The sequence below is a fragment of the Odontomachus brunneus genome, unplaced genomic scaffold (assembly GCF_010583005.1).
Source record: "Odontomachus brunneus isolate Ranch 3 - 2012 unplaced genomic scaffold, Obru_v1 Obru_scaffold_045, whole genome shotgun sequence".
Classification (NCBI taxonomy): domain Eukaryota; kingdom Metazoa; phylum Arthropoda; class Insecta; order Hymenoptera; family Formicidae; genus Odontomachus; species Odontomachus brunneus.
Window position 1 is genome coordinate 857,749 of NW_022639495.1, and position 24,904 is coordinate 882,652.

A 24,904-nucleotide genomic window follows, 5' to 3' on the forward strand; every position below is an offset into this window, starting at 1 on the left:
CATCATCTCGGCGATATCAAATTTCGAATGAGAAATAAAATTATGGTCGATCTCGACGTGGTTTAAGTACAATAGAAATAATTTTTTACGACATTCGCAAATGGCAATTGACAACTAATTCAAATAATATCAGTCCCAAACTATGCTTGTCTAATGACGACATTACTTAGCACGTGGGTGGGGCGCGCTATGCGACGGATTTTAAAGGCGACGTGCGATATGCCGACGCGCGCAGTTGCTCCGAGGAAGCGGACGGTGGTGGTTCTCTCTTCCTTCCCTTTTCTCCCTCTCGCTCCCTCTCTTCGAGGTTAGACCGGCCGATAGTCGACGCCACTCGCGACTTCGAGGAGAGACGTGTCAGTTAGTTTAATCAGGAGGTACGCGCGCGACGTTCCGTTACGATCATCATGACAGAAGGAGGGTCTCGCAAGGAGGTCCGCGTCTGGTGCGACGGGTGGTGAGTATCGTTCGGGCGCAATGCGGCGTTTTTGACGTGTCGAGAAACGCGCCGCAAAGTCGGGCAGACCGATAAACGCGAATGCGCTTTGGCGTCCGGCCGGTCGCGCGACTGCAGCGAGGCGTGTAACACGTGTAGTTTTCGCAACGGCGAAGTCGGCCGTTTGGCGCGTGGATTTCCGCCGTGACGTTCGCGGGCGAGAACGCGAGCAATCGATAAGACCAACACGCCACATGACGTTCCCGCGTTTCGATAAGGAAAAAATGACTCACGAGTCAAATGGATTTTTCCGAATCGAATCTCCAGCTTCGTCTCGATTACAATCGTACAGTCGTGAAGTAAAATGGAATTGATCGGACGAACGCGAATGCGGAATTCGTGCGATCGTTTTGAGAAAGAGGGACCGGATAGGGGAGGAGATCGAGTTATCGTTTCGGTGTGGTGACGAATAGTCGATACGCCGAACAATCGGTTTCCCGTGCGATTAGCTTGAAAGGGCTGATTGGTGACGCGGTTGGAGACGGTAGCTCGCCGTGACACAATTCGGAGCCTCGACTCTACGCGTCCTTACTCTCGGCGGCGTTTCATAAAATGGCATATCGCCGGGGCGACCACGCAACGGACGTTCTACCTCGATAGCGCCGAATTTAAACTCGCATTCTAGCCCGAGCTTTAACAACGAGAAACGATTCCCTTCGTTCCATTGCTACGGATAACGACATGCTAAAAATATGCGGAATGAAAATAAAACGTCCGATTAACGTCGTCGGCCGTTCGTTTATGATCGATTGACTATTCATTCACGGTGATGGTCGAAATCGATTTTGCACGGTGTCGATATATATAGATTGTACTTTGTGTTTATCTTTATAAATGCGCATCATGTGAAAGTTAATTGTCACTTGTCAAATACAGAACGTATATAAAAAGTAGCGAAGAGAGATACGTAAGATTTAAGTCAAACATATCGACACAAACATTTCACGCACATGCTCAATTCGTTATAACGAATGTTGTCCGCAAATTACATTCTGCTATTCGTTTTTGCGCAATATCGCACGACTAATTTCGCTAATAGGAAAATTGGCTGGATAACGCTAATAATAAGACGTTATCATTTGTGCAATATCAATTTTGTGTTATCGCGAAATACACGTGCGACGTAATAGTTGCATCGATAATAAAGCAATTATACTCAAGGTCCGTTTGCGAAGCACCTATTTCAAATCTATTGAATTGATTTTGATTGGAATTTATTGTGTGATAAAACTGAGCTCAGTCTTAATTACAGATTGCGGAGGTGTTGTTTATGTTATATCGCGCTTACAAATATCAATTTAATGCCAGTTGATTTAGCAGATAAGCGTGAACTTGCAATGTTTTGTGTTTATATCAATTTTTCCGCGAATATAACTTTGAATCAGTTGCCGCGTTTAATGCTAAATAGGTATAAAATCACAGACGAGTTAATAAGAAACGCAATATTATTAATTATAGCTACGATATGGTGCATTTCGGGCATGCGAATTCTCTGAGGCAAGCTAAAGCTTTGGGGGATTATTTGGTGGTGGGTGTCCACAACGATGAAGAGATCGCAAAGCACAAGGGGCCTCCGGTCTTCACCGAACAAGAAAGGTAAATTGTTCTGCTATTTTACAACAGGAAATTACATAAGACGTAAAGCCGACTCACGCTCTTGATTACCTATTCTGACCTTGGTTATTATGTGTTAATCAATCTCTCGAATTCCACACATTCACATCTTTGAAGCATGCAATGGTTGCAAATCAGTGAACGCTGCGTCTTGAATTTTCTTATTTTTGTGTTTTGCAAATATTACAACTTCATGCATCGTGGTATAGAGTTCTAGCGTAATATTTCATCCCAGACGGCACAAATGTCCAAAATCAAGTCATAAGATGTCTTTAAGGCAACTTTAAGATATCTTTAAGACAATAAACAGACATTTTATAAACTTGTCTTAAAGACAACTTAAAGTGGGACATCTTAAAGACATCTTATGTCCCACTTTTAGACATTGTGCTGTCTGGGATGTTATGGTATGCGTGGTATGTGGAAAAAAAAATTGGCAAGAAGAAGAAACTAATAATAATAATATTTGAGCAACATTGTCATTTAATACCATTAATTTATTTATCTAAATTATTAAGATTGTGTTGTAAATCGGTCATTAATTACTAAATAATTAATTATTAATTATAGTAAATAATATTATAGTAATTTAATATTGCTCGTTTTCATTAATAATGTGCATTTGGTTACTAATTACTAATTCATGTCACATAGCGCGTCAGACTAATACTAGCGCTCTAATCCTAATATATTGATGTTTTTACTCAAAGTGCGAAATATTTATCCGAGTTATCCGTTATTGCTTGGAGATAATATAAAATTCATGTATTCCAAGGCTATATTCTTGTCAGAGCTGACAGGTTCTTGTTGGAACCTTGACCTTTAGGTCAATATCTCTCTATGTAAGAAAAACTAAGTTGCAGAAAGTAAATGCGTGTAAAGTCACATAAACAAGAGAACTTTGCTTTGTTAGCTTTGTTTTTAAATTAAAGATTACGTGACAGTACAAAATTGTGGCAAATATCGATTTCGCGCGAATGAAATTTACAATTTCGCAATGATTGTGTGTATAACGGAAATGCATGAAATCTTTTCTACTCAGGTACAAAATGGTACGCGGCATCAAGTGGATAGATGAAGTAGTCGAAGCTGCGCCATATGTGACTACCTTAGAGACGCTAGACAAATACAATTGTGATTTTTGTGTTCACGGTGACGATATCACAACCACAGCGGATGGTGTAGACACATATCACTTAGTCAAGACAGCTGGTCGTTACAGGTACGATGCCGTCGCATCAACATTGTAAATGTTCAAAGTACAATATATCGACTCGAGTTATTCGAGTTTCGTTAAAAAAAGATCACGCAACTATTCGCTAAGAGAGAATCATTTTGATCGTATTCCAGAGAAGTTCAGCGTACGGCCGGTGTTTCGACTACTGATCTCGTGGGCCGCATGCTTTTGATGACGCGACAACACTTTCGACAAGGTGACAGTGAGTATAGCGTCGACAGAGAGCCAAGCAAGCGCATGGGTCAAGATCGAACTGCGCGAAACCCGTGGACCGGCTGCTCGCAATTCTTGCCGACTACGCAGAAAATTATACAGTTCAGTGACGGCAAGGCGCCGCAGCCGGGAGACAAGATCGTATATGTAGCTGGGGCGTTCGATCTCTTCCACGTGGGACACTTGGACTTTCTGGAAGTCGCCAAGAAGGAGGGCGACTATCTTATAGTCGGTCTGCATACGGATCCCGCGGTTAACCGATACAAGTGTGGCAATCATCCTATTATGAATCTGCACGAACGGGTTCTCAGTGTGTTAGCGTGTAAGGTGAGCCTCGTTTGACATCAATTGTCCGGGATCTGAAATGTGCGAAAATGGTATAAGAGAAAGTAATGCAATACAGATTCTTTTTCTTATTAGGCTCATGCAAAATATTTGTTATTTTATCGTAGAATTAAATTATCGTAAAATGTTTATGAGCAGTAAAAGGAAGTTCTCTTTGAATGTTTAAGAAAGTACTGAATCAATGTTGTTTATTTTATCCGTAAAAATGATTAATCCTTTTAATTTCCTTTGATAATTTTAATAACTGGATAATTTCGTTTTCTATTTTATTTGACGAACACGACATACCATTTGTATTAACTTAATATTAGTGCCCAACCCAACACATGCATATCATCTAACGTATAAGAGGAGTAATTTCTACATTTTCCGAGTATAGTGCTTTCATCAATAGCTTTGAGTAGATTTTTGCGTTATTGTTTGAGAGATAACATAAAAACGAGCTACATTATATCTCTAAACTTTACACAAGCGTTTTTTTCTTTGTATTTGCAGTATGTAAATGAAGTTGTGATCGGCGCACCGTACGAAGTGACGAGAGATCTGATGGAGCATTTCAATGTCTCCGTTGTGTGTCACGGACAAACGCCTATAATGCCCTGCGAAGATGGCTCAGATCCATATGCGGAGCCTAAGCGACAAAATAAGTTTAAGTTATTAGATAGTGGTAATGATATGACAACCGAAAAAATTGTCGAAAGGATCATTCTGCACAGGTATGTTCTACTATTATTATTTTACATATTTTTTTAAATATTTTTTAATCAGACGAAATATATACTATGTTTGTGTGTACATATCACTGTATAGATATCGCTAATCACAGTATGTAATCACATATGATATATTTTTTAATTGCGAAGTTCATGATTAAAATATTTAAATCAAATTTACTACGTACTTTGTGCTTAACATACTTGATAATAATATTTTTAATCTTGTTAGGGAGAGAGAGAAGGTATAAAACGTGTCCATAAAAATTATTCGATATGTCATTATATTCACAGTACAATTCAGTGCATTATATTTATCTAAAAGCATGACGTAATAATGTATCGTGTTACTCGATTGCTGAGATATCGCCTCCATTTAATTATACTTTCATGGCAAGCTATTCATGATTATATGCACAATATGCATTTAAATTTGACCTTCTATGAAATTCTATGAGTTATTTAGAGTATATTTTTTTTAAGTGGCATTTCTAACTATATATAAAATCAAATTACACCAAAACCGGAACTACATTTTACTTGTTTTATCCCCCCCAGGCCGAACGAGCTTCGTACGGTTATTATGAATTTCAACAATCGTTGACGGGACAAATCTGGCTATTTTGTACTCACTATTCAATTTGCAATAAACTCATGTTTTCCTACTTTGCATTATAATTTGTTGTCATTCTTTCATCTGCCATTTCTAGCTAAATATGCAGTTTCGTCTATCTTGTGAGATATATTTTCTCGTGTTCCACTATTGCTCCTATATTTCTATATTTGAAAAGAAATATTTTTATTATTCGTTTATTTATCACACATCGTACACATCGTAAATTAAATAAATAAATAAAATATATTTTATTCGGTATCTTATCTGATAATGTTACTTTAAAATATATGTGTCTCAAAGAAATATGTGAACATATCTATTAAGTGTTGATCTAGCGTCTAATTACAGGTTGGAATACGAGGATAGAAATTTAAGGAAGGAGAAAAAAGAGCTTGCTGCTTACGAAGCCTTCATGAAGTCTAAGAAAAATAACAGGACTGAATAATTACTCGTTTTGCTTCTTCTCGTGAATTTCGTAGCGTGTGTATATGCGTGCATGCGTGTTAAGTATGAGTGTTATGTGTATGAAATCATCAGGTTTTATAGAGTCAATATATGTAAATAAGATGTCACATTGACACTTAATTTATTGTTTCAAAATGCCTTACGTAGTTGAAGTTATATATTACGTCGACTAGCGATGTCGCTATCGATGTTGGGTTTAATTCATTGCAATGAAAAGAAATTGCACAATGACGACGATTGTACAGTCGGACGACATTCTGTATGCAAGATGTCTCGGAACTAACGTCATTTTTTTTTATCCACGGACTTGTACTAATTTCCATAAGCTGATTTTTTTTTAATAAACATAAATCTTTATTCAGGGGATCGCAACTGGAAAATGTTTTGTCTCCTAATTTTTTTCTAACGAATTTCAAATAGAGACTGTAGTCAAGTATTCAATGTCGAAAATTCAATTTCTTCGACCGACTTCTAGTCTCAAACGATAGTTCTAGGACATCTTACATGCATTTTTCGACATATCTCTAAGATGAAAGGTGTATCATACTTCATAAAGCCTTTGGATATAGATACGCTTAGTAATTGACGTTTTATCACACGTGATGTGAACATTATGATACTGTTGCTTAATGCAAAAATTACTGGAAATAATCGTAATTATAAGTAATTACACGAGATATGTCGTAGAAAACGAAATCAAATATCTCTAAAATTGAGTTGTTAAATTTCGACCGCTTTCACGCTTGTACACTATTCTCATTTATCACGCATTAATTTTATAACTCTACTTTATCCTTATATTCTCTCTTACGCTTTGCACGTGTGTGCGCAAAGTATTTGTTATTTAATTCAATCACAATAATATAAGTAAATGAGAGTGTAGTTTGAGTTGTCTAGAATATAATTATGTTAGATCAGGGATTTTCTGTCGTGCAATACGAATTGTATACTTTTCCACAATTAAAAAATATTTTGCATTTTAAATATTATTTGAAATATTATTTGAAAGTGTATCTGAATAGAGTTGTATTTGAATATTCTACACGATTCTCTATTATACAATTTATTCGAAGATATCCGCAAATATAGATATTTGCGATGTATTCAATTCGGTCTAATTAATCGGAAGTTCCTGAATATTTGAGTCAGTAATCCATTTTAATGGTTACTGACGACTGCAATATTTATGGCCAAATTTTGAGTTTGTGAGAGGTCTTAGACCGGTTAGATTAAATAACTCTGATATTACGGCAGGTACTCTTGTCGAAGTAATTACAACGCGTAATTTAAGTGTTAAATTTTTTAATGCAAGATTAATATATCGTATGTTCACACACATATACATACATACATACATACACATACATAAAAAAAGTTGTCAACGGAGCCAAAGATTTGTTAGGTTTAAGACGCGCTTCGGGTAGACTAAATGAGTTCAAATTATCGTGTTCGAATTTGAGTTGGTTGTGTCCAGAGAATAAGAACATTTTTCAATCTTACACTTTATTCAAATTGATATGTATTTTATATAAAATACATACAAATTGATGCATTTTGGTAAATACATTATGTTATAGTAGATGCAAATCTATAAAAAATACAAGATAATACAAACTGTTCACCTTAAAAATTTGGCATGATTAATTTTCGCGACTTCTCTGACGTTAAATATTAAGACAAAGCGACGGTCGATAGTCGTCAGTTGAATTCGCATCATACGAAAATTGGTAGTGTAATTTGACGAATAATCATGATTGAATGATTATTCGTTGAGCCTGAGATACCATATTATATAACAGATAAAAGTCCCTCTGTACATGACACGACAAATTAAATAGATTACGCAAGACGAAGATTGTACAGTTTATGATTTTTTACGGGAGAATCGACATTGAAGCAAATTGTAAAACGCCCAGAAAATTCTGTTTTATCTCTTTTATTTTATAATAAATAATCATTGTACACGTTCGTTCTACAATAGTTGTCTAATGTAACTACGTTTCCTAATTACCTTTACGGATTGATCAGGATCGATCGGCGTGTCCCTAGAATCGTGTCGTGTTATCTTGCGCGACTGCTCGTGTTCCGTCTCACACGATTATTATTATTAATATTAATATTAAATACATAATACTTTGGCCCTTTTACAGCGGATCTTGTTTTTTCTCGAAAGAATTTTGTCACTGAAAAAACTCTTTCCGCTTTCAGAAATTATATAAAATTTTAACGCCAAATACAAATACGCATTTTACGATCACTCATTAAGTTTCAATAATTTTAATAATCAATCAAATTTATTACACGTATAATCTGAATGTAGAGATCTTCTCGTTGGTTTCCCGGACTTTATAAGTTATCTTTATTTTATGCGATAAAATAATATTTCACTAAAAGTAAATTAATTCGTAATTTATCGAAAATTCTCTATAATATCTTTTGATACGATCGGATCGCCATACACGTATAGTACTTTATATAATGTACGTATAAATGTCGTTCGTTGTTAAGAGGTGCGCTGTAAATTGCGAGCGCTTTGCCGTGGGTGTTTATTTACAAGGTGATATAAATTAGTGCAACCACCCAGAATAACCCGTCGAGTTTCTCTACGTTTTCGGCGAGGTACTTATCCTACGATTTCGCGAACGATCGATGGATCAGTTCGCTTGATCAGGTCACGTGATAGCATTGCACTTTTGAGAGACTCATCGTAATAAGATTGTCTTCTCCATTTGAGCAATATTGATAGATCGCGAAGCGATTTTCAAAAAAATTGCATCATGTGCGTGACGCTCGGAAAACCATGTGTAAATATTACCTAATATTAAGATATCTTCTCCAATCCGGAGGAACGAAAACTCAGGTTAAAAAATGTTAATTTTTTTAGAGAACGTCTTTTTCACTTGTGTGTTCGGCTGCTTGGTGTAAAAAATTTTAAATATTTGACTAAGCAGTCGAGTTACATTAGACCTTTTTTCGAAGAATTTTCTGAACTAGTGTATACTGATGCGATAAGTTAGAGTGAAATAAGTATATTTTGTTTTACTTTAACTTATTGCATCAGTTCAGGAAATTCTTCGAAAAGACACAAGTCATCTTGTCAATTGAGTCAATCAGTCATAGAATGATACACGATTAAAGAATTTTTTTCTTATATATTTTTTCACTAACACCAGAGAATTAGGAAACGAAAAATTGGATGAAAAAGAGAGAAAGAAATGTACAGAATTTCATTTGTTCTGTTATGTCTGTGTTCGTGTCGAAAGAATTCGCGCTAAGCAGTGCTGTCTCGTGAATGCGTGTGTGTCGTAACTATGAGTTACCGTATCTACATTGCAAAATAGCGAATATCATTTTATCTCTAATCGCAATATTCTTTTTTCCATGGGCTATCAACTTCAATCTTCGCTTCGTCATCCGCGTTTGAGAATATCGTTTAGCTTGATCGATTTTATCTCACAGAGAAGTATCTCTTCCGCGGCGTTCTCTACGTCAACGAGAATTATTTTCGTTCCACGGTGGGCGACACCATGTGCTCATCCGGACGCTGTTTGGAATCTCCCGAAGAATCACTTTCCGATAAATTTATCAGTAACGTGCGTGCAACATGTCATACGAACAATATAACATCAGGAAATCATGTCTCTGACTTATTTTTTCTCAGTAAACATATTTCGCGCTTTGGAAGTGGGAAATCAAGTGGTTGCTCGATCAAGCGATAAATTGCGATATTGCCTTCTCACGAGGCGATACCTCGATTGAACCGGTCGTCTTAATTCCAACAGAGAAAAGTGTCCGTGTGACGTGCAATGTCGATTGATACAACATGTCACGCGGTGTAATCGCGAAAGAGTACTTTCGCGTCATCCAAGTACCCTTTTGCGTGCCTACCAAAAGTGCATTTCCCTCTACTGCACCGTCGAGCGGCCGGTATAACCGGGCGTGGTGTCGCAATACTTCCTGGTGCGGTCTCTGACCAGTTCGTCGATGGACTTGTTCTGTTGTATCGACGACGACAGGCTGTGAAGACGCGACGCCAAGTAGCACATGATAAAGGCCGACAACACCAGGAGAACGCCCAATCCTGTTGCCACATACAGGAAATTGCCGCAACTGCCTTCAAGGCCGGCCGTCACTTTGTCGTATAAATCTATGATAATGAGAGAATATCAATCAGAATTACAACGATCGTAACGTCGCGGCGTTCCGTTATCTCGGACGTGAGTCCGAGCCACCCCGGCCTGACCCGACCGCTTAATCTTGATACACTCGCCGAATGTGAGAGTTACAAATTAATCTGTCTCTCGTGAATCTTATCGCCCGGTGACCCGCTGAGGAGATTGATGCTAAAGAGATTAATTTCAGTTATGTACGCTAAACTAAATTGAATTTTTCGGCAACGGAAGGAAATTGTTTTAAAAGTTAAGGGTGATAAAAAAGAATTTGATTTAAAACCAATATGTGCCAATATGTATCACCTGATCTGTGTAATGTTTCGATTGAATTTTGATACACGTACTTCGGAGGCTTATAAATATGTACAAGAGGACGAAACGATCAACTTCAAGAAGAACCGATAAAAATGTTACACACGATTGATCTGTGAAATAAAGCGACAAGTGGAGACAGAAAGTTACGCGTAATATTTCGATATCTAAACTTCAATTGCAAGTTGAAGCGGTGCCGTTTTCCCGCGGCAGCGTCAGAATTGCTAAGTGTCAACCGTGAGGAAAGTTCAAGCTTTCGCGCCGTGGAACTCACCATCTGGCATCATCACCGTGTACTCGATATTCTCCTTAAACTTCGTGTATGGCGTGGAATCGTTGTACCTTTTGATCAAACGCTCGACTTTCGGAAGGAACTCGCCCGTCGCTTCCACCTCGACCGCTCTTTTCCTCTTTTTCCCGTGGCCCGAGGGCTCAAAGAGATCGAGACAGAAGTCCTGCGGAAAGGAATAAAAGAGGTAGAAGCGCTAAGTACAGGACAGATAACAGCAGAGGGGATCGCACGAAATTAGATCAATTTTAGATTACTCGAAATTTCAAGTAGACCAAGATAGACGTAGACAGACCTCTCTGTATGAGAATGAACACAGGTAGATCCGCGCGCACAGATACCCCGATTATATATTATCTTTGACGTTGAGTGCCAGTGGTATGCCCGCTATTGATAATGGATTTTGCATGCTCTGCACGTCGTGCGTGTGATATGCCCGAAACTATCGCGTCTTCTTTCCATCGCGAATTCTATCAGTTCGCTGTAACTGACGCTACATTCGATGTGATCGAATGTTCATGTACGAATGCACGAATTCGTCAGAATGACTTTCGTAACACGTAGACAATACAGACGTACACAGCGTGTAGCTACAGGGAGTAGGAGAGAAACAGTGTTTCGAAATTTAATGGGTAATAAAATTTCTCGATCAATGGTCTTAAAAGCACATTAAACTGCGCAGCAACAGCTCTAAACTTCATATTTTGCGGGAATATTTTCATTTTTACGACTAATAAATTAAAAAACACTCGATAGTTCAAGTTCGTACTTTCGCGAGGAATGAGCTCCGAATCGACAAGATGGTAGTAGGTATGACTGCGAATTCGTGGTGACTCTGTGCGAGAACGACCTAAAATTGCCGGAAAAAGCGGGCAAGGCCACGTCAAGTAGCAGATTGAAACCTGTTGCGAGCCTAAGTCACGACACGCCAAGGAGGAGAGAAGTTTCGTTTCCTCATAATAATAAATTTCTAATGTTATAGATGGGAATAAATTATTCTATGGTCGCTATGGTCGCGGGCTTTTCTGGGACAGAAAAGGATAATCTAGGATATCCTATCCTGATCGCTAGCGCTCGTCATATCCTAATGCTGTTATACTTCATGATCGTCTTACCGGTTGACAGTCCTGCGGCTCCATGCATGCCTTAATCTGCGAATGGATCCAGAGGGTGGAGCGCTCCCTCATTGAACTCAGCAGGAAGGCTTCGAAGTCGAGAAAAACTTCGTTCTTGCGCTCGCGGTACCTTGCCGGCTGATGCGGGATGATGGAGGCGAAATCTCGGTTCCTGCAGCCGTCCTTCACGAGCACGACGCTGCCGGAAGCGTGAGGCTGGTCTGGGTCAGGACTGACCGTCACCTCTAGCAGCTTGATGTACCCCCAAGCACTATCCGGGCTGATGCGAGCACGTAGTTGCAGCTTTGTGCCGATCGGTACCGCCTGATCGACCGTCTGTGAGCTATCAGAGACGTTTCCGGTGGCCTCGCGATAAAGGGCCACCTCGTACTCGAGTCGGCCCGGCGTCTCCTCCACTACGCCAGACACCCGGGCGCCGTGCGGACTGAAACGATTAACCCTTTAAGCAGACGCGCGTCATCACTTCAGCGCGTGGCACTTGTCTCCGAAGTTGGCTGAGTGCATTGTTGCAGAAGAACGAGAATGAGCGTGTTTATAGGGATTACGATGACGGATCCTTGAGAAAAGGATTCTTAAGCTGAGGTCCATGGAATTGTTGAGAATCCACGAATAGATTTCAGAGAGCTCCGATCAGGATAGGAGGACAATTGAGACTTCATTCTATTTTACTAAATCCTTCGTTTCAATTTCCCGTTATCAGAAGAAATTTAGTAAATTGAATATCGTGCAATATTTTGATCCAGAGTTTTCATGAAATTCTTGAAAAGTCTTGAGGAATTCTTGAAGAAAATAATTGTCAAAAGGCCTCTGACCTTAGATAAAAAGAGAACTGTGTTTTCATTTTCCTACCAAAACTTTAACTTAAGTGTAACATCATTAACGAAATTTAGTAAAAATTAATTATTCCCCGATTTATTTTGACAACTGCATATCATTTTATTTTACACACTTAAAAATATTATTCCGAGAAGAGTTTATAGATTTGATCGTGGTGCCAAAAAAGTCCACGGAGAAGTGTGAAAGACTCCTTTCTCTAAAAGCCCTCCTGAGTAATGTGAAAGCATATAAAAAGAGTATTTAATCTAACGAGACTTTTACTTTGGTTAAATTCAACAAATCTAAATTCAACAGATCTAAACGAAGGGGAAATGATTGTTAATAAGTATTCTTTAACTTTAACGACGTGTCCAAGTGTCTTACATCACTGTTATGAGGTAGCGTACCGCGTATGTGGTGCGGATAACCGTTCCCTCGGCGCGGCTCGCGCAGGAGCGCGCTCCGGCGAACGCGTACGCGGCATGGCGGAAATAATGCTCGTTTATTACTCGAGATTCGCGAAGATATCGTGCACGGTATGGGCGCGGTGACTTACAAAGTGCCGGCGAAGCCAGCAGCCTTGTGCCTCAGCAGCGTCGGTTCGGGCGGCCGGCACATCAGGATCAGCTCCTGGTCGGCCAACATCACCACGCCGGGAAAGGCCGGGAACCACACCCGCAGGTGAATGAATCCCTGGTGGCACGATTAATCGTGATTTATCGCTATTGTGGCGCGAGTCGTCGCCGTGCGCCGCCGTTATCCGTCGAGCGCAATAACGTTTCGGCTCGAAGAATTTCCTCTTTTTTTTCTTTACCCATTTTTCTCTTCTTTTTTCTGTCGGGGACGTCCGATGATGCGTGATAGTCGCGAATACGCGCGCGCAACGCACATTTTATCGCAACGGAGAAACGGGATTCAGATGATAACGATGCGATTAAATAGATACGATTTATCGCGTAACTCATACCAACGAACGTCCAGCGAACGTTGGCGGTTAATATCTCTTTTTGTCGAAATATCGCGGCGCGGCATCCGCACGACACCATGCGCGATATACGATTGCGCGCGCGGAAGTGTTTTATTGCTGCCCGCGGTAACAGCCTCCTCGGAGAAGGACTCGATCGTGAATTAATAGTCGCTTATCGATGAGCGATCGCGAGCGATCCGTACGAGAGGTTAGCCACTGCAGTTGATGGTTCCGTCAGGATCTCTGTTTGTGCAGAGTCACAGGTCCGCGAGAGTAGTCACAGCGCAATCCCGTGCGAATGCATCATCGGGGGGCCCGGCGTCGTAAAAAGGAAAAGAGAAAAATCGGTGCCGCGTAACTCGGATTGAGAGCGGTGACTCACGTTTCTCTTGAGGATGCCGCATCGGGAGAAGTCAGTCACCTTCAGGAAGTAGTTATCCTCCTGCGGATCGCTCGGGTCCGGCCTGATCTGACAGTGAATGTCGGCGAGTGGGTTCGCCGATCTGTCGTCGGCGAAGAGCGGTGCGCCTCTGAAGCCGACCGGCCTTTTGATCTTCGCTGTCAGCAGATCGACCGCCGATCCCGCACCGCTGCACTGAATGTCCGAGACCTCGTAATCTTGGGCAACGGTGGCGGCAACCTGAAACGGCGGTCGACGTTAATTCGGGACCGGCGAGCTGGCGCGAAAGGATTGCGGCGAAGAAAAATTTCAGGGCACGCGGCCGATTAACGCCTATCATCCATTTCTCGTCGGGTGTTTCTATTCTTTAGCGCCGATTATTCTTTCAGCAAGTACCGTCCTGCGTGGATTGGCTTTTGAAACATTGCGCCTGGACAAATCGCACAGTTTCGCATCTTCGATTTTTCGCCGTTCATACGATTCTATTTCAAGTTTCATTTACTTTCGCAGCTTTCATACAGTAACTTACTATAATTTACCTTTTAATCTCTATAATAATTTATGATTCTGCACTGAGGAAAAAAACACTGACAGAGAAAAAATATTTATTCGCGATAGATACATATTTGCTTATACTAATATATTCAAATAAGAAAATATACGTTTTCGTAAAATTTTTCGTGAAAGCAATTATTTATTCTATTGAGATAAAAGGATTGAAGTAAATATGTTATTAGTACCTACCGAATAAATATTTTTTATTTTTTAGATATCTTTTCTCTCAGTGTATCTGCTTGATACGATTATTCTGTCAGGACGAGATAATTAATTTACAATAGGACAAAGTATTCGATAACGATAATGAAGGATGAAGAAAAACATTATTTCTTTTTCAATTATGCTGGACAATTTTTATGTATATAATACGTATTTCCTTTTGAAGAACAAAAGCTGCTTGAAAAAATCAAACTTGAAGTAATTAAAAGATAGAATGATCAGACGCCCCGATGCGTACACATCTCTTTTGCTTCGTATTTCAAAACGAAAATATTTCATCCGATTAAATGTGCAGCGTGTACATTACGTTTTGTCGTAAATTTTCTATCTCGCAGAACACGGAAATATGCGCTTACGTAGGGTGCTTTTGCTATGTGTCCGTTTTTTATCTGAAAACAGAATTTTAACCCGCACAGATGCGTTTTGCAGAACGTCTGTTCCCATCGCTCCTGATGAGGCTCTTTACGTGTCTCTAAAATGCTACTGTATGACGGGATGCAGTATGGCGATGTATCCGCAGTGGCGCACGATACGTACGAATATGCGGAACGATGACTTATGTGTATATAAGTGTACACGACTCTGCGCATAGAGTTGCACATTGCAGTAAACTCACGTAAATAATGGCTAAAACCTAATAACCGTATTGTTCTGTAACTGTTATGCAGCCAACGTCTTTTTTCACGGTAATTTACCGCCGTTCAGTCGCGCTCGCGGCGCCATAGCGGATCGCGCATTATTTTCAATCCCCCGACCAGATTTACTTTCTACATTTCTTCCAAAATGACAATCGCCCGTTGCCCTGGTTTTCTGGAAATTGCATAAACGCTTTCAACGACTTCTATCCCCGTTTCCGCGGACAGTGTGGCTTTTTTCGGGTCATGGTAAGTTACGCGTCGTAAGGCGAGGGTCGAGATTAGCGTGCGAAACGTGAATAAGTCCTTGGTGTTTCGCGCGGTAGTTTTGCCAGCCGCGCTTACACTCTTCTTAAAACGTCTCAGAGCAATCGACACGGTTAATTCACGGTTAATACGCGCACAATCATGTGGGGGAAAAGGCCAATTATCGATTTTATCGTCGCGTATCGTATTTACCCGACGGGAGTCTCGCGAAATGATTACGTTCCAACTTTTGCGCGTCCGCGGCGAATACGAGCACGCGAATAACGATCATTTACCCTTTAATCGTCCGTTAATTAGTACTTTGTGCGCCGTGTCACGCGAGCTTCTCTCCCGCGGTCATTTGCCTTGCATCGGCGCGAAATAGAATGGTATATGTACGCTTTTAATACTCTTGACGCGCGGGCCCTCGAGGTAGGCGCGCTCGCGCTACAATAAAAGCGATTAAGCTCGCAATTAATCTACGTTACGATCCGCGGGTCGTCCGCCTTTCATCGGCTATACTCGCATTAATTATCGGCATGAAAAAACTACGCGCGTCCGCGCGGGTGCCCCAGCTGGCGCCGCTCACTCGGTGACTCGGGGACGACCTCGGTGCCGGCGTTTACAATGCCATTACGTTACTATTGGTAAAGAACAGGGTGACCAGCACGCGACCAGAACGAGAACCCACTTCGATACGGATAACGGTGTAAGGAAACGCTCTGGTGGTCGCGTAAGATATTCGTTATGTGTACCATACACGTTATATATTGCGCGAGCGAGCGTACGCTCGCAGCGTGCTCATACTCGTGTTCACCGTACAGGTCATGGTAGGCCTTATGTTTCTTTCCCTTTTTCACGATAGCTCTCCACTCCCGATCGCGCCATATCGCGGATACCAGATCCGATCCGTGAGTTCATGCGTATGTATTTACTATGGCGGGTGCGTTGCCTTCACGCCGCGGTCACTTTCCGACGCAGGCGGAGTAAAAAGATTGTCGGCGAGATGGTAACGAATCCTTTACGAGATGAGGAAGCACGTGTATTGTTGATTAAGAAAACAAAAAAAAGTAAGGAAATCGTCTTTTATTCATTTCAACGATGTTTCATAGCTTCCTCTCTTTCTCGTTCTTTTTTAAAAAAATCACACTTTATTATAGCCTCAAGTAGAACTTCAATATTTATTAAAGTCAGATAGAGTACTGTATTAAGAGTTGTTAATTGAGCGCGAATTAAGAAAAGACTTCTTTTGAATAAATATATTTCGTTTCACCCAGTGATTAGTGCACACGGACAGAATTTTGTTGTAAAAATTACTAAAAGAATTTTGTAATCGAGAAATAAATTAACATTCTGCAGCGATTCATTATCCTCTTATTTTATACGCATTACTTATATTTCAGAAACTGAAATGGAAACTTTGCTATGTTTCTAACGAAATTTTATGTTTAGCAGAATATTAGTAGAACATTAGCAAAATAGACCATATTGACAGTCTATTCCTGCTCCACTAGAAGTATGGAAAAATTGAAAAGAATTTATATGAATAAATACTATAATATATTCTCTCCGTGTTTTTAGAAGTGCAAAAACGAGTTACTATATTTTAAAGAGTGTTGGAAAACGAGAATTTGAAATGATCTATGAAATCATCTCGAGGCCGAAAACGTTCAATTCGACCGGTACTACTACTGGTTGCTAGTCCCATTAACGTAGAAAACAGGTTTCGGGCCCAATGATAGAGCCACATCGTGAAGTTCACAGAACGGCCGGTTAGTAAATTCATGGTTCCATAGATGATTGGGCGGATCGTTAAATTCGTAGACGCGTGGACGGTTCGAGTTGTGTGGATCGGTAGATTCATATATACACACATACGCACACCGTTAAATTCATAGATTCGCGGATCCATTGAGGCGAGAGTTGCTCTCGCACATCGTCAAGTCCCGGGAACACCGGAGAACATTTTCGAAGCTGGTAGATCACTGAAATCTGAAGATTCAGAAGTAGATCGCGGATCTCTCGCAGAGACTAGAATTTCGTCGCGCATAAACCCGCTTATTGTATCTTCGAAAGTTCAATTTGCGAGGCATAGTGCCGTCTCGCGTTCGGCGCGAATCTTTAGTGATTGAGAGCTGAAACACCCGGAATCGCGAGTCGTGCGTCACATGGACACTTTTGCGCGCGAGAGCAAGGACGATCGAAGGCAGCCGGGGAGTAAATTTGCGCGGCGAATGCGTTCGCTCTTTCGAGTCTGTGAAATTCGCGACGCTCATTCTGTTTGAGGTTGCTACGCACACAACGTCGAAAAACGCGTCTAGTATAAAATACATCAAAGTCGAGAAGTAACGCGCAAATTACACGAGAGTAGTCGGAGCGGCAGCGCGATTTTTTTTCTTCCTTTTAAAAGAAGCGAAAAAGCATGCGGTGAATGAGCGGACGCACGTGCAGGGACACGCGTGGTTGTTAGAGGCAAAAAGATCTCAGAAAGAATCGCGTCCTTCGCATTTCGTAGTTCGTGTGTAATACTTGGTCGAGAATTAATTGGAGAGATTTCTCGCGAAGCAGGCAAACGCAACGGAAGATAATAATTATTCTGGAAAAGTGTTGAAAATGACGACTGTGAGTGAGATAAACACGTTCTGCTGCACACGTGTGCACATGTGCATTCTCTTTTGCATTACTTTCGTTACTCTGCAACAATTATCTCAGTAAATTGGATAATGAGGCAGTAGTGGATTCATTATCGTGAATATCTCCGAGAAGTTCCGCGCGAAATTCACCGGGTAAGCGTCGGACGTGCGAGAATAGAATTGCACGAGGTAGCAATTGACGATTGTCGAACATTGTATTGACGACTATCCGGGGGACTATTTGACGACGGCACGGCACGGGCGAAGTTAATATTCTTAATGGCATCTTAAAGGCGAACCATTCGCGCTTATTCAAGTATTTCGAAGACGAGCACGCAAGACGAGCAAGACGGCTGTGCATGCAGTACGTTTTTCCTCGAGTAACTTTCATCGACATGCCAATGTTTTGCCGATTAACTTCGTCCCGGCTCGGCAGAAATTGCGACTCGAGCAGCGATTGCACGTGTTGGCGCGTAGATAGCGCGAAGATTTCGCAAGTAGGGAGGAAAACGTTTCGCTCAAATTGAGGTAAGAGCCGAGGGATTAATTTCGATAAGTTAAAATGCGAAGTACGGATACGTGACACTTCCCGTTGGATATGCACGCGCATCTCCCCCGGGAAGCCGCGAAATTCCGCAACTTCCAACATAAATGATACGATGCAAACGGATCAAATATATACTTCAGCTGCTGATTCCTGCTTATCACGGGAAAATGTTACCGATGAGTTCATATGAATTTGATAAATTAATTCGTACGGTTCGCATCTTGTCGAAAGAACGTTGCTCGATGTGGATTTGGATCTTATAATCGAGGTAATATCGCTCTCGTAGGAAGAAATCGTTCGATATCGAGCAAGTGAACAATATCAAGCGTTTCTAATTACTTAGAAATGAAAAAAAATTTCATATTCGTTAGGAAATATCCTCGTAACGTGTCCGTTTGTTTGATCCGAAAGTACAGCAAAAGTACCGCCGTTAAAATTAAAGTCGCGGCTTCTGAGTTAAACTGTGTAATTTATCGCGTGGAGATAGGGAGGCGACTAATAAACCGCTTGGTTTATATGCGATTGGGATTCGTTTTTCATCGGGCAATGGGCGAGCGGGTAACGGGAAAGGACAGACAGCTCGAAATCTGCCACGCGAGACGAAGCAGCCACGATTGGCCGCCGGACAGTTTGGTCTTCCTTTTTTTCTCGGTCTTATTCGAAAGAACCGCAAACCTCTTCTTTATAACTTCATAAATCCCGTTTTTTTCTTTTTCTTCTTTTTTTTTTTCGATGCCACTTTAACTTCGCGACACTCGCTCATCCGCGGCATTGCCGAGTTGTCTGACCCAACACAATTCGGTACTGTTAAATCCTTGGACGCGCGACAGACGCGTTCCGTGCCATCGAATAAACCGCGCAGAGATGTGTGTGTGTGTGTGTGTGACTCGGAATTTGGCGACATAAAAGAACGTTTAATTGGCGGGCGTAAAACGCGCGCAACGCCGCGTGTACCCGAGGACGCTATACGGTACCGGAGAATTTTACCGAGACTGGGCGAGATAACGGGGGCGAGGAGAATTGGGGAAGAAATAGGGTTTCAGAGACATAATAACGCACGGACTGAAAAGCGCGAAAGTCCGCGCGCGGGGATAACCGGTGTGCGCGGATAATACAATTGGTTTTTGAATTGCGCGTTCAATTGGATTCAAGCGGATCCGCTGTTATTCGGCAGCGCGGTACCCTCTGCGAGGAGCGCGTTTTTGGCGCTAACAACCTCCCCCTGAGCGTCGCCATTTAATACGGCGTTGCTCCGGGACGCCTCCGTGCCGCCGAAAGCATCGTGCGCGGTCGGTTCAACGTATAATTACAAGTTCAATCATTCGTAAATGGATTAATTTTAATTCTCATTTAAACTTTAAATTGAATGTGTTTCAACGGGACGCTAGTTAAACTTCGAGACGGGGACCTGCGTTTGCGGCGACGCGCAGATGTCTTGCAATCGACGCGTTTCAGTAAGAATCGCGAGGTATATTTTGGTCAAAGTTGCACTTCGTGCGCACCTGAAAATCTTGTTCGTCCCTTAATTACGTTACGCGCTCGTTACGTTGTTACATACGACGTTTCTCGTAACTTGTACCACGAAAAATAACATAATTGCGAACAACGCATGAATTATTTATTCGAATCACGATTCTTTGGCGATATACACATAATCCTTGCTATCGCTCCCTCTCCTTTTTCTAACTCTAATTGTCTCTCTAACTCTAAACAAAGAAAACCTCTAATTTTGACCCCTCTAACTTTGACATTCACACACACTCCCTCTTTCTCTCTAAAATTTTTTGTATGTGTCTCCCTAATTCCTGCCATTCGTTAAGAATTTATTTTCAGATGTTTTTTACTTCCATATTTATCACAATTCTTTATGTATTGTCAGCGGATTAATTATGTTCAACCTGTTAGAATATTATCATTACCCTTGCATGCTGGATTGGTATTATTACTATTGTTTACATAATGTAATTCTAAGAAGTAATATATATATATATATATATATATATATATATATATATATATATAACTTCAGGATAAAATAACAAAATTCTACTCTACTCAAATCTTTTATCTCCCTTTTCCTCTTTGGACACTTCCGCGCTCGCACGTGTCAAAGTATATTTCGATATATCGCGTTTCACGTCGGAATTAGTCGGTGGGGTATACAGCCGTGGGGAGATGTCCGACACAATTCAATTATTTCGTCGTTTGGGAAAGCCATTAATATTTCAAACGTATCAATGGCCTGTTCGTGCGGCTCGCTTTAAATTGCCCGTTATCGCATTTCGTCGCCTCGAACGTCACGTATTAATAATGGTGTGCATTTTAAATTATCCCCTGGCCGTGCCGCGTATACGTCGCGGCACGTGTTCGTTCTTTCTTTTCTCTTCTTTCTCTTTGTCCTTTGAGTGCGACGAAAAGCGGTCCGGGGAAATTAAAGCGAGTCGCTCGCGAGAAGCTTCTCGACGACGGGCATTATTTTCGACGCGGCTGCGCCGCTCGATGTGATTTAATGGCGTAATATAAAAATACATCGAGCCCATCGCGAGCGCTTCTTTTCCTTTTTTGTCTTTTCTGTCTCTTTCTCTCTCTTTCTCTCTTTTTCTTTTTACTTTTTTTTACGCAAAAGGAGCATCGCGAGGGAGGTCACCGCGCGCGCCCCAGTTAAAATGAGAACCGACCGCCCCTGCCTCGCCGTAGGATATCTCCTCGGTGGTCTTTCGCGGCTCTCTCGCCGGAAATTAATTGACGTTGTCATTATTGGCAGGTATTTCGCGACGGGCGCCATGTGAGAAAAACGACGAGCGGCTCCCTCGACGAACGCGCGAATAAATAGCGAAGATAAGTCGGGACGTGTAGTAAGTGTAATTAAATGTCGCGAGACTAAAATGACGTTCAAGGACGAGCCCGATAGGAGCCCTACAGTTCAGAGATGTCTTTTTATTTCGTTAAGGTGCTTTGCGCCGCGCGACGGCGTCAGATTTCATTGAAAATCGCGATTGTCTCTCGTTTCAGCGAGACCGGCTCGAGAATTTCGCTCAAGAAATTCGTCGAAGTTCCGCGTTGCGGAATAAATTTCGCAGCAGAGACGCGATTTCTTACAATTCGCAATCGCGGGCCGATTTTGCGAATGGATGCGCGAATCAGCGCGTCCTCTCCTCGCCAATGTATTTTCTGTACGCGAAAGAAGTTGTTAACGCGACTTAATCGGCGAAGTCAGCTCTGATAAAATCAATGTCTAATCATCGTATGGACCCATTGCAATCGCGTGACAAATCAGCACACAATATCAAACAAAGTCTGGCGCCACGCGAAAAATATTAGTCACCAAGAACGGATGACATTGAGTTCTAGTGGTCGTCCATCATCCGCGATCGGTCTGATTTGTCCCAGTAGAGACGTCCGAAGCCGCCCCCTTCATGTCAATTAAAGCGATATAGATGTGTTAAAAACCTCTGACTTTGGTGCGCACTCGGGTAGATCACGAATCCGACTGTAAGATGAAGACGATCAGCCAGCCCTAAGACCGGTACTCACAGCTAAATCTTATATTTAAGGTAACCTTAAAGGAATACCAAAGTGGATGACGAACTTGAAAAATAATGTGAAGGCGATCGTCACTAACACCGACTATACTATCCTTTTCGTATTTCTTATACATATGGATTTTATATAAATGTTTTCTGCTTTGCTTTATCATATTTAGAGGAAATCATAATCATGCATATATAGAAATCTTGCTATAAATTTTTTATACACTTTTAAATTCAGTTACAAAGGCACAGTAAAGTTCTTTGAAATTTTTCTGAGCAAAGCGACGTTCAGCATATATGAGATGCAAAACTTTTGTATCAGATAAGTATGTATGCCAATTGACGGCTCGAAATGTCAATGTTTTGCTGTTTTTTATCGTTTTCATCACGTATTGAACAATACTTCAATTAATTTATGTACGTACTTTCATTATGCAGAAGCACAATTTGTAATTCTGTGTAATTAATATACGATATAAACTTTGCAGAAAAAAGTCAGTATTTTGTCGGTAAAGTTTTTAATAGCATCCCTTTAAGTGCATCTTCAGATTAAATATAAGATCAAATTATGAATTCCGACCTATGATTTGTGTTGACTTATGTTGGACGATTCGTAATTCGTGATTAAGATTCTATACAACATCTTATTTGTAATTTTGCACACTGTACTTGATCTGGAGGATTTATACATTTGCGTCTGTGTAAATGTGATTACGATCTTTCAGATGTTTTCCCTCACGAATGGAGTTTTGTTCGGAATTCTGTCATGGATTATAAGTCGCTCGAAATGAGTTTCAGCTTCGGCAAAAAATTGGACTTCACCTACTCTTCGTCTATCGTGATCAGGCGCGGATATTCGTGACATCGTCAGCGCGACTTAAGCTTTACACTTTAACCCCTCTTCTTGAATGACAGACTCACCGTGCAAAATCCTGCGATCAGGACTCTCCACATGATCTCGCCAAGCGCTCTCTTTCTCTATCCCTTTGTCGATCTCTCGCTGTCGTCCTCTCCTCTCGTTAACCCGAGACGCGTTTACCGAACACTCGAGACACTCTTCCGAACTGGAGGACGCACCAGAAGCGGGAGGGATGCAATTTTGACGAAGGCCCCCGATGGACTGAGGCGCGTGCACCAAGCCGGGGCACGCGAAGGACTCCTTCTCCCCGATGTGCCGGGCACATCGGTGTCTTCTGCGGGGGGAAGGGGACACAGAAGAAACCAGGGAACCAGAGAACCACCGGCCCGTCCGGAGTACTGTTAATGCATGCTCGCTGCCTCCACTAACAACCATCCTCTTCGGTTCGTCCCGCTCGCGCTCGCCCAGCGACGGCCTCGAACAAGCGTCGCGGACGCGAATCCTCTACTCCCGGCTCAGCTCCCGACGAGGACCTGTGACCCGAAGACGATCAGACGTTGTCCTAGTTTCCGGAGGACGCGACGTGTCCGCCGAGATGCTCTCTCTGTGCGCGGGAACAATTGGAGTCGCCCTTGCAGGTGCGATTTTGCTTCGGATTCTTTAGGCCACTTGATTCTCGGATATTTCATAGCAAATCTGTGTGCTTCTTTTCGGCTTTAAACTTGTCTGCATTTTGTCCTAGTTTCGTGATTGGGATACGTTATCAAGAAGTTAGATGCGCCATTCTGCTTAATTGACACTTTGGGATACTACTTTTCTAATGGAATATTGCTGCCAGTAATGCCTGCGTTGTTATATCTTTTTGCCTCGATAATTATAATATATCTTCCGTTTGCCGGTGTATTAAAACGAACGAATGAAATTTTAATGAGAGTTCTTTGATGGGTTCGGAGAGAATCTTTTAAAATAAATCTACCTTCTTGCCAATGTTGATCCATGAGGATAGTTGTTAACTTCGGTGCCATGGAACCGATTTATAGCCGTAGAAGAATTCGGACAATTTTCTTCCTTTTGATTATGGATGCATTTCGATCTGGGAAGTTCAGCGAAGTCAGCGAGTCGCGAAATATTCTGGCGCTTCTGACACGCATAATAGGAGAAGAATAGAATTGCTTAACCGGTTATTGGCTTCCTTCATGAATAAATTTCTAGATCAATGACTGGATGCATCGCGCTTTGGAAGAAAAAGAGAATCACGATTCCAAAATTTCTTTATATATAATAAACAAATCTCTAAATCAATATTACAGATTTTTATTTGACTTTCCCCAAATTTTGTTTTTTTTTTTATGAATGAAATTTACACAACGGACAAAATTATATTTCTTTATTTACTACGATTTTCAGTTTAGAAGCGCGACTTTGTCGTTCGTAAAAACTGGCTTTTCAGCGAGGTTGTGATATTCTTCTTGCCGAGTTGTGATATACGTTGTGCGAGTTAGTGGATTAAGTGCTTATCGGCGTCATGTGCTTCCGTAAAAAGTGAGAATGACATACCGCGCGTCGAACATTCGCACAGACTTTACTGTACTTGTCATTGACTGAGTGACTGATAGAGCTCGATGCCAGTGTCACGCGGTTTCGAAACGCACGTAGTAGTAGTAATAGTAGCATTGCCTGCTCCTCGGGAACGAAGAAATTGCCCTTCCGTTATTTTTCGCTGCGCATGCCTGCCCCGTCGTTTAACTCTCTCAAGCGGCTACGCAGGTGCATCGTTACTATCGCCAAAATAAATTGCTATCCTGGTTGCATACTGATACACATTACGCATCACTTATGCATCAAAGAGATGCCTCGAGTCGTGAGCGCGCTTACGGTGTCGGAAG

The 24,904-nt window shown here is 41.5% G+C and overlaps 2 protein-coding genes across 4 annotated transcripts; one reads left to right on the forward strand and one right to left on the reverse strand.

The window, feature by feature from the left end:
• Window positions 1–217: 217 nt before the first annotated feature.
• LOC116844700 (ethanolamine-phosphate cytidylyltransferase) lies at window positions 218–7,668 on the forward strand. Of its 2 annotated transcripts, none has more exons than XM_032816579.1 (6): window positions 218–457; window positions 1,955–2,092; window positions 3,153–3,332; window positions 3,461–3,887; window positions 4,401–4,621; window positions 5,583–7,668. In XM_032816579.1, exons 1-6 carry the CDS (start codon window positions 408–410, stop codon window positions 5,677–5,679), a joined length of 1,113 nt encoding a protein of 370 aa, XP_032672470.1. In that variant the 5' UTR covers window positions 218–407; the 3' UTR covers window positions 5,680–7,668. The 2 variants fall into 2 exon arrangements, with proteins under 2 accessions (XP_032672470.1, XP_032672471.1); XM_032816580.1 differs by lacking the exon at window positions 5,583–7,668 and adding an exon at window positions 5,177–5,515.
• On the reverse strand, window positions 7,620–23,296 carry LOC116844699. Of its 2 annotated transcripts, none has more exons than XM_032816577.1 (6): window positions 23,081–23,296; window positions 13,774–14,031; window positions 12,981–13,117; window positions 11,588–12,047; window positions 10,458–10,638; window positions 7,620–9,846 (listed from the first exon to the last, which is right to left on the reverse strand). In XM_032816577.1, the coding sequence occupies exons 1-6, from the start codon at window positions 23,111–23,113 to the stop codon at window positions 9,605–9,607; spliced, it is 1,311 nt and encodes a 436-aa protein (XP_032672468.1). In that variant the 5' UTR covers window positions 23,114–23,296; the 3' UTR covers window positions 7,620–9,604. The 2 variants fall into 2 exon arrangements, with proteins under 2 accessions (XP_032672468.1, XP_032672469.1); XM_032816578.1 differs by having other exon boundaries at window positions 9,605–9,846; window positions 11,588–12,032; window positions 23,081–23,113.
• Window positions 23,297–24,904: the final 1,608 nt, after the last annotated feature.